This window comes from Phyllobates terribilis, unplaced genomic scaffold (genome assembly GCF_046119375.1).
Source record: "Phyllobates terribilis strain yellow unplaced genomic scaffold, ASM4611937v1 Scaffold_1__5_contigs__length_1240528914, whole genome shotgun sequence".
Lineage (NCBI taxonomy): Eukaryota > Metazoa > Chordata > Amphibia > Anura > Dendrobatidae > Phyllobates > Phyllobates terribilis.
The window spans coordinates 937,844,188-937,855,146 of NW_027362761.1; the positions used below are offsets into that span (position 1 = coordinate 937,844,188).

Below are 10,959 nucleotides of genomic sequence, written 5' to 3' on the forward strand. Positions count from 1 at the left end.
TTGATAGCAGCCTTCAACTCGTCTGCATTGTTGGGTCTGGTGTCTCCCATGTTCCTCTTGACAATACCCCATAGATTCTCTATGGGGTTAAGGTCAGGCGAGTTTGCTGGCCAATCAAGCACAGTGATACTTTTGTTCATAAACCAGGTATTGGTACTTTTGGCAGTGTAGAAAGGTGCCAAGTCCTGCTGGAGAATGAAATTTCCATCTCCACAAAGCTTGTCAGCAGAGAAGTTCTCTAAAATTTCCTGGTAGACGGCTGCGCTGACTTTGGTCTTGATAAAACACAGTGGACCAACACCAGCAGATGACATGGCTCCCCAAACCATCACTGATTGTGGAAACTTCACACTAGATGTCAAGCAGCTTGGATTGTGGCCTCTCCACTCTTCCTCCAGACTCTGGCACCTTGATTTCCAAATGAAAATTGGAACTCTGTGACCTTGTGGAGTGTGTCAATGACTGCCTTCTGGACATCTGTCAAGTCAGCAGTCTTCCCCATGATTGTGGAGCCTACTGAAACAGATTAAGGGACCTTTTTAAACTCTTAGGAAGCCTTTGCAGGTGTTTATTGCTAATTACTTTAATTTACTGAGATAATGACTTCTCTGTTTTCATTGGCTGTAAACCATAATCATCAACATTAACAGAAATAAACACTTGAAATAGATCACTCTGTTTGTAATGACACTATATAATATATGAGTTTCACTTTTTGCATTGAAGAACTGAAATAAATTAACTTTTTGATGATACTCTAATTTAATGAGATGCACCTATATATATATATATATATATATATATATATATATATATTTATATTTATTGCCTATCTACTATTTTTTCTTTAACAGTAAACTCTGCGACAAATTGATTGGACAAAAAGTCAAAAACATCATCTGATATGCTACCTCCATTTGTTATGGGTGAATTCACACATGGTAGAATTGTTCTAGAAATTTATTCCCATTTATCTGAATGGAGCTTGTGGAAAACCATGCGTAAAAACAGCCACGGTCACATAAGGCCACGTGCACACATTGAGTATTTGGTGACTTTTTTACCTCAGTATTTGTAAGCCGAGGCCAGGAGAGGAACAATCAGAGGAAAAGTATGATAGAAACATGTCACCACTTCTATATTTATCACCCACTCCTGGTTTTGGCTTAGAAATACTGAGGTAAAAAACTCACCAAATACTCAATGTGTGCATGAGGCCTGAAGGGTAGGTTCACAAGACCATTTTCTCTCCATCCATACCAATCATACTCTGAACAGGGTTTGATCAGAGTGGGACCCGATTTTCTCAGCGGTGGAGAGAAAAAAAAACTTTTTCCACCATTTCCATTATATCAGTCTGTGACCATCAGACCACATGTCGTCAGAGTGCGGCCTGTTTTTTTTTTCACAGGTCCTTAGACATGAATGGGTGAGTGCCATCCGATTCTTGGATACAAATTGTGCATGTTGCATTCTTTTTCCTCGGACCTCTCGATCCAAGGAAAAAATCAGACATGTGTTCGGCTCCATAGAATGACATGGGTATGAGTGCTCTCCGTCAAAAGCACGGATAGCACTTGTCCGATTTATGCGGTCTTTTGCACGAGCCCAAATTGGAATAAATGAAGTTACAGACATTTTTGCAAATATGCTATGAAGTATTCATACTAATTATTTTAACATGAGAAGAAATAAATTGCTACGGACTATAAAAGACACTTGAACAACTTTAGGGCCAATTAAGTTTTTTCTTTGGGCAAGACAATAAGAACTTTCACAGACATCAGGAGAACAACCTCATAAAATTAGGCACAAGTGCTCATTACTTGAGTTTGCCTAAGGTGCTCAAGTATGCACCGAGTAGGTGCTTGAGTGACATTTTCCAGTCACCGCGGTCGCATGGTTTGCGGCGATTAGACAGCCACAAGACATGTGGGGATTGTCTGACAAACACGAGCAATCCTCGCATGTTTTTAGCCTGTCTAAGAGCCGCAAAACATACAGCTGCGGGGACTCAAACATCTCACTCGAGCACCCGCGATACTCGGTGAATACCCGAGCACCCTAGCCAAACTCAAGTAACGAGCACTTGCGCTCATCACTGTTAGGCACCAACTGCAAATTCTAAATTTCTCCCGTGATTTGGACCGCCCATTTTAGCTTAAGAACGAATATACTCTTAGATATAAGAGTGAATAAGTGGACATGCTATTGACTTATAGATGTGTATACTATTCCTACAAAGAAAATGAGAAGATAAGATGAAGATCAATAGTGACAAGTTTTTTTTTATTATTATATTTATCCGTAATATTAAAACAAGTGGAAATAATTTCTACAAGAGTGAGTTCAATATATAAAAGTATTACTCGATGTGGGGTTTGCATATTTAGGTTGTATATCCTCAGGACGTCAACACAAAACACAGTGGCCTGTTGGAGAACAGGGACCACAACCTGTTTGATTGGTTGGTAAAAAGAGGAACAGTCTACAAATTTTCCATGCAGTAAAACATGCCATACAAAATACAAAAATAAAATTTCTTTATTTTTAAATTACACATAAATATAAGATACAAATGTATTTTTAAAATACAGATAGCAATAGTCACACTAGTTTTGTGTACATATGAAAATACAGCATTTGAATATTTAACATACACAGACACATTTTTATAAATGCAACCGAATGTCAATAAGTGTTGTTGATTGTTCCAGGACTCCATAATTATGGAAAAAGAATAATGTCAAGATGCCTAATTTTGCCTTACATCTTGAAGCAGTTTATTAATTTCAGCCACAAGTTCACTCGCATCCATAAGTTCATGTTTACCATCATTAAGATGGTTAAGAACATTATCAAAGTCATCTTCTTCATAGTTCTCTGGGATTTCCTCCATGGCTGGCAACCATTTAGAAGATGGTTGTGCGCTAGAATGGATTCCTACAGAAGGTCCTCCAACATTGTTGGGATTTTGAAAATGTGTGTTTGCTGCCCATGCAGCAACCCCTTGGGGGTAACTTACTGTCTTAGTAGACACTTGGCCTTTCCTTCTTTCTAAAGAGTTTGAGCGATCAACTTCACTGCATTCAGTGTAGCTGTCCATAGATGGAGGTAGCAGACGTTGAAAAACACTGCTCATTTCAGTGAGGAGCGAAGATGTGCAGGCTTCAGCTGCTTCCTCATCCTGAGACTCCTTGCCAAATGTAGAAAAACTTTTTTTCTTCTCATTCTGATCAATAGGAAGCATATCATCCTCGAGAAGAGGAGCCTGTTGTTGTGTCTGCTGCTGGCTTTGTTGTTGGGTCTGTTGGAGAGATTGGACTTCTTCACCAGGGATGAACATGTTATTCCTGTAGTCTGCAGATGGAGAGGGAAGAGGTGGCATCCAACACTGATCTGAGTGCCCTAGGACCCGGCATTCTTCTGTGCAGTATCTCATAACTGTAGGAATTGAGAAAAAAAAACTGAATAAATATATTGGATGTAGCAAGTAGTGCGATAAATCTATGAACATTCCCTAATCACAATGATACATAAGTGTTCAGACTGGCCACAGAGACCCTATAAATAGTCATCGTATTTCCTCCATAGCGAAGCTCTGATCATCATAAGCCGTTTTCTCATTATTACAGCGAGAGGCACACTCTGCTCTCATACATATATTCCCAGAAACAGATTTTGCATAAGCTATGCCATGAATCACTTTCCATTTTCTTATAAATGGCTATCATAAATTCATCTCTGTCCTGACAGGACCTGTTACAACACCATAAAAAAATGCATTTTTCTATTTTTCTCCAGCCTTACTGTCCAAAATTCATTATATCATTTCCTACAGAATATCAGATTTTTTCTTTAGATATCAGTCAGTATTCTTTAAAGCACATCTGTCCCCAATACCATCTTACTACACTTACAGCTGAAGCCTCAGTGAATAGACAAGACGACGAGAGGGCAACGTGTTGCCACTGTTTCAGCCAGCAAGGGGTTAATTTTAGCAAAGGAGTAATTGGTGCTATTTATTGGGGATATAAAAAAATAATAATAATAACCCAGGTGTATTTGGATGAAACTAACAGACACCCTGGTCAAATTACTAAAGCAGTGCATTGGGAAGGATGAAAAGGCAAGAGGAGACAATGCAAGGGGACAGATGGCCTGGCTGGAATACAGCATACGACCACATTGAACATAGGTTCCATCTGCGGGACCCTTACAACTGAGGACAGCAGGAGCTGGGGGCTGTGTGGAGGGAGTGCTGTCACTATCTGGGGGGGAGGGCCACAAAGTCATTGTTCTTCAAAAACCCTTTTGCACTTAGCTGACATTTTTAAATAGATTAGTAAACACCCCTCCATGATACCTAACTTGTGTGGCGCTACGCTAGCTGCTGCTCGCCAAATAAAAGAGCATTGTTTAGTACATAAACAAAATGGGAGCTGTAAAATCAGAACTGTGCTTGTGCAGAGTGACCTTGGGAGGGCACGGTGCTGCCGATTGTGAGCACTCAGCAAAATCATCTCTACGTGCTCCACAAAGAAAGAGTTTCTCTAATCACACCACTCTCAAGATCTGGCCAAACCCACAATCCCAAGAATTGGAACATTTGCTTAATAGGACTGATTTGTGAACAACTATTGATTGTTCACACACATATGGAAAAGCTCATTTCCCAACCAGTCGCTGAGACATCATATGATCTTCCCACTATTGCATTAGTGCTGTGCTTAGATAACATGACGTAGCTACAAGAAAGCCAGCTTCTCTCTATAATGTGCAGTCTGCTGCTGGAGATGAACCAATATGTTACACAAGGTCTGCACCGCAGCGCGGAGGAGAATACTCCGGATCATCACATTAACTCGGCTAATTAAATATCTCATCGGGTGTGATCTCCAACACTATAACCTCAGCACATCAGATGTATACTGCTTCAGCTTTTACATTGCTGCTTTGGGGGCAAGAGGGGGTCACAAGGATATGTAATTTTGGGAGGACATTTAAGTTTGCAATTCTGCACATAGTAAAAGTGGAGCTGCAGCAGAATAAATAAACAGATACAATGCATAAGATATATATATATATATATATATATATATATATATATATATATATATATATATATATATACATATATATATATATATATATTTATTTATTTATTTATTTTTTTCCTATTCACTGACACTAAGATAACTTTCCTCCCCTGGCCTAACCTTTTAGCATAAATTCACAAGAGAATAAAATCTTCTGCTTAGCTAAAACTGCTTTTGCTTTGGGCAAAATGCTCAATATTGTGGCTGTCGCATCTCTACCAGCTGTGCTTTGCAGTTAAAAGCAAGCAGCAGAAGGCATTGGAAAGTGGAGAGTGTAAAGGTTCCTGTTTGTTTTATGTATGTTTCTGTTCCCTTCTGTATCAATCAGGAAAGCAGAAAGAAACAGCAAATGAATAACACAGGAGACATCACCAAACTTACTGTACCTGGAGGTATTCTGTGGCCATCAGTAAGGAAAAGTTCACTGAATCCTTCGCCCAGGAGTCTGTCAATGGGAGAATCTCTGCCCAGGTCATAATCACTGTCTCCAGCTTCACTATCCCCACGACCACTGTCTTTCAGACTAAATTTATCCATGTCTTGGAGGGCATACCTGCAGAAGAGTATAACATATAAGTATCATTTTATCAAACCTATGTGTGTGTAAACCTTGGATAAAACAAAGGATTAAATAATTTCTCACCTGTAGCTTCTCGAATATTTGTTTCCTCGAAAGCTTGGTCTCGGTTGGTACTGTCCCTGGTGAAGCATGGAGAGCAGTTGGGATACCTGCCAACACACATGAAGGAAAAAAACAACATTATTACAGTCTATTAGGTAGTAAGACAATAGGCAGCTTAAGTAATAAATCTCCTGCTTTAGCTAAAAAATTAATGAAAGGTCTTGCTCGAAGTAGTTTGGCCTCACACTAAGTTCAATAGTCTCTGAAGCTAAGAAAAGTCAAAAAGAAAATTCCAACTACCTATTACTTGTCAAGTATAATCAATAACTAAGAGGTAGAGAAAGAAGGAGAGAGAGAGAGAATATAGGATCATATACAATATAAAGAGGTCTCATTTACCTCTACAGCAGGCGTAGCATGGGTCAGTTCCAGAGAGAAGGTATCTGGTACATGATTAGATGAAATTGTCATTAGGCTGTTGAGTGACTGGCGACTATGGTGACTTTGTCTGCTGCTCATCTGGCCACGTTCCAAGGTAGGGGATGGTGATGGTGAAGACCTGTGGTGGGATCTGATAGGAAGGGTCCCATTCATAGTAGGCACTAGTGTAATGTCCCCTTTGTGAAGTTGTCTTGAAGGCCGCTTTGGATGATGCTGGTACGTTGACTCTGCCACCCTGCAGTTGTAAGATCTGTTGTCCTTCTTTTCTCTGTTACACCTTGTTGCAAAAATAACCATGATGATTAAAAGAACTGTACAAATAGCTCCCAGGGAAATAATAATAATCATAGACACATCCTTAGAGGCCTGGTTAACATAAGTGGCCTCTGTACTGCCAGCAGCATCAGAAGTTTCAAGGATATGACATTTGAGAAGTGCTTTAGTAGAACGTGGAGGAGTCCCTTTATCGTGGACTAAAACTAAAAGGTCCCATTCCTGGATCGGGAAAGTCTCCATGCTCATATTAGTGTAAATTTCACAAGATTTGGGATCAATAAGGAAAACATCATATTCATTTCCTGCAATGATCGAACAAGTAAGTTCAGAGTTCAGACCAGAGTCTCTGTCCATAGCCTTAATTTTGGTAATTAAGAAACCACTTTCCGCATCCCTGGGGACTGAAATCTTTGCAGTGTTATTGTGAAGAGCAGGGGCCACAATGACTGGAGAATTATCATTTTCATCTACAACTGTGAGAACTATGGTGGCATTTGTGACCAACTGTGGAACTCCACTGTCCCTGGCCTGCACGGTGAAGACAATCTGATTGACTTCTTCATGGTCAAATGCCCTTAATGCATAAATGGCACCATTGGAGGGGTCAATAGTCACATAGGTTGTAATAGAGCTACCTTGAATATAGCTTTCAGGAATAATGTATGTCACTTGACCATTCTCGGCTTGATCTGGATCAGTTGCCCTTACAGATGTTATATGTGCACCAGGTAAATTGTTTTCCACAATAACAATCTCATATCTGTTGGTCTGGAATCGTGGTGGGTTGTCATTCTCATCACTTATCTGCACTGCAAAGTGCTTGACGGTGGAGAGGCTCGGCAGCCCCCTGTCCTCGGCTATTACAGTCAAGCTATACTCCGACCTCTTTTCTCTATCAAGTGAGGCATTGGTCAATATTAAATAATTGTTTTCATACGTTTTCTGAAGCTTGAATTGTCCATGTCCATGGAGTTTACAAATGATTTCTCCATTCAGTCCTGAATCTTTATCTTGCACTCTCACCAAGGCCACAAAGGTATCCAGAGGTGCACTTTCTGAAATATAAGCAATCTCTTTACCTGAAGACATCAGATTGATATTGATCTCCGGTTTGTTATCATTCACATCGATAACATTTATAATAATCTTGCAGTGTCCTGGGATGGAATTGGGTCCCATATCCTGGGCCTGAACATCAATCTCATAGGATTTTGTAGTCTCATAGTCCACTTGCTTTATTAGGGTCAACTGACCTTTTTCAGGATCCATTCGGAAAGTTTCAGTAATTTTGGGGGAAACATTGCTGTTAAATGAGTACACCACCTTTCCATTTGCCCCCTCGTCGGGGTCGGTGGCGTTGAGGTCTATTAGTAAAGTGCCAACTGGTGCATTTTCAGGGAGCTTGATGACATACGACTTCTTTTCAAAGATTGGGCTGTTGTCATTGGAATCAGAAATGGTGATTTTTAGGATAGCTGAGCCATATCTCTGAGGGACCCCCATGTCAGAGGCAGTGAGCTGGAGCTCATAGCTAGACTGGTGCTCCCTGTCCAGTTCCCTGACGACAATAAGTTCTGCATATTTGGCGCCATCAGTCCTGGTCTTGACCTCGATCTTAAAATATTCATTCTCGGATAGGGAATAGGTATGAAGGGAATTTTCTCCGACATCAGGGTCAAAGGCGCTGTCCAGGGGGATCCTGGTGCCCACAGCAGCACTCTCTGATATTTCAATAGGGATGAGGGATCTGGAGAAATGGGGGGCATTATCATTGATATCCAGCACCTCCACCTCCACATGGAAGAGCTGCAGATGTTGTGTCGGCAGAGTGATCACATCAAACTCTATGGAGCAATTTAAGTTCTTCTGGCACAGCTGCTCCCGATCGATCTTAGCCCCGATACTGATCTCCCCGTTGTCCTCCTTCACTATGAGTAGAGGGGTCTTCCCCTGCTGCATCGCTTTAAACCGCACCAAGGAAGGGTTCGGTAACTTGGCCAGCACATCGGCCACGTCCTCGGCTAGCCTGGCCACCACCGAGCCTACCATCTGCTCCTCGTATATGCTGTACTTTAAATTCTTCCCCATGATGACATATGGCTTCATGATGATGACCATAGACAATGCACAGAATAACACACAGTTCATTTTCCTACCGATCCACGGTCTCCTCGGGTCCCAGCAGCTATCCATTCCCAGCAAGCAATTAAAAGATCGGAGCTCCAACTTGTGTAGCAGCAAACCTGAAGTCCATAGGCATCAAGGCGAGGAGACGAGAAAGCCCCGCGGCGGCCGCCGAGGCTGCACGATGCTGTGGAGGGCACAAAGTTTGGGCAGAAAGCCGCGATGTGTGCAGAGAGCAGATCTGCCGCTGCGGCTCCAGCACTAGCTCGCCATCACATCAGGATTGCACACACGTCCAGCATTGTATCCATGGAGTGCAGGGGGCTTGCTGATTCTGCAGTCTTCTTCCCCCTGTGAGCTCCTCTTCCCTCGCACTGCTCTGCAGCAGACTAAACACCCTGATTGCTGACTCCAGACTAAAATCTGTACAACTTCACTTCAAGTCAGACAAAGCTCCTGCTCTGCATGTGCTGAAGCCCCGCCAGCCAATCAGCGAGCTCCCAAATCAAAGGACAGTGAAGTCACATTAGTAGCAGGAGAATGTGCTGGGGGGCGGCGAGGAGGAAAGGGGGGCTCCTCCCTCCGCATTCACTTACTGAGCGTGCCGTAACAAAGAAGGGACAAATTGCTGCCGGAGAGAAACTTTACATCCAAGGCTTTGTAGCCGTCATATGTAGCACGGCAACTATGGAGGAAGCCGGCAGCAAGTTCTCAAGGAGGGATGTGTGCAGGGTCTCCAGTGCTGGAGGTGCAGGGGGTCCTCCACTGCAGAGCATCGCCCCTGAGACCTGCTGCACTCATGGCAGAACTGGAGTCTGCTGGACCAGGGATAAGCAGCAAAACAAATAGGATTTTACTATATGTCTATATATCTTCTATCTATCCATCCATCTACATATCTATCAATCCATATATCTATCCATCCATCTATATATCCTTATATCAATCCATATATCCATCTATCTATCTATACATGTATCTATCCTTATAGCTATCTATCTATACATATATCTATCCTTATATCTATCACTCCATCTATCTATCTATACATATATCTCTGCTTATATATATCTATCACTCCATATATCTATCTATCTATATATCTATTATCTATCTATCTATCTTTCTATCTATCCATCCCATATCTATCTATCTATCTATCTATCTATCTATCTATCCATATATCTATCCTTATATCTATCAATCCATATATCCATCTATCTATCTATCTATCATTATATCTATCAATCCATATATCTATCCATATGTCTATCCCATATCTAGCTATCCATCCATTTATCTATCTATCTATCCATCCATATATCTATCCTTATATCAATCTATCAATCCATATATCTATCTATGTATCCATATATCTATCCATCTATCTATCCATCCATATATCTATCCTTATATCAATCTATAAATCCATATATCTATCTATGTATCCATATATCTATCCATCTATCTATCCATCCATATATCTATCCTTATATCAATCTATCAATCCATATATCTATCTATCCATCCATATATCTATTCTTATTTCTATCAATCCATGTATTTATCAATCCACATATCTATCTATCTATCTATCTATCTATATATCTATCTATCTATCCATATACTTTCTATCCATATATCAATCTATTCATGTATCTATCCCATATCTATCCATCCATCCATCTATCTATCCATCTATCCATCTATTCATATATCTATCTAGGAAAAAAAGAGAAAAAAGCAGCACAAGCAAACAAAATGTGAATGGCTGGGTGCCCATCCTCCAGGTAGATACCAAACCTTCTTATATAGAGAGAAAATAGTAGAGACAGCACTCCAAAATAGATGGTTTATTAGCTCAAAAAAAGCTGTGGCGACGTTTCGGCTAGATATAGCCTTTTTCAAGCCATATATCTATCTATTTATTAACTATCTTATAAATTATCTATATCTTATTTAGATAATCTATTATCTATCTACCTACCTTATATAGATGATCTATTTTATATATTTATCTCTCCTATCTATCTATCTATCTGTCTATCTATCATCTATCTATTAACTGTCATATTAATTACCTATATCTTATTTAGATAATCTATTTTCTATCCATATATCTATCTATCTTATATAGATCATCTATCTACCTTCTATAGTTGATCTTATCTATCTATCTATCTATCTATCTATCTATCTATCTATCATCCACTGATTTATCTCCTATAGACAGATTGAAGGCTGTTTAGGATATATTAACCTAAGGTTTGCTTCCGGTGGATGCACCCTTTAGAGCGTATTCACACAGTGCAGAATATTGCAGAGTGGGCTGCGCCATTACTGCTCCATGACAAAGTAAAACTACATACAATTTTTGCAGCAGTTTCACTACAATTA

At 40.3% G+C, this 10,959-nt stretch overlaps 1 protein-coding gene across 1 annotated transcript; it reads right to left on the minus strand.

Moving 5' to 3' along the window:
- Window positions 1-2,326: 2,326 nt before the first annotated feature.
- PCDH18 (protocadherin 18) lies at window positions 2,327-9,086 on the minus strand. The gene is made up of 4 exons (XM_073641706.1): window positions 6,121-9,086; window positions 5,743-5,828; window positions 5,486-5,652; window positions 2,327-3,444 (listed from the first exon to the last, which is right to left on the minus strand). Exons 1-4 carry the CDS (start codon window positions 8,629-8,631, stop codon window positions 2,756-2,758), a joined length of 3,453 nt encoding a protein of 1,150 aa, XP_073497807.1. The 5' UTR covers window positions 8,632-9,086; the 3' UTR covers window positions 2,327-2,755.
- Window positions 9,087-10,959: the final 1,873 nt, after the last annotated feature.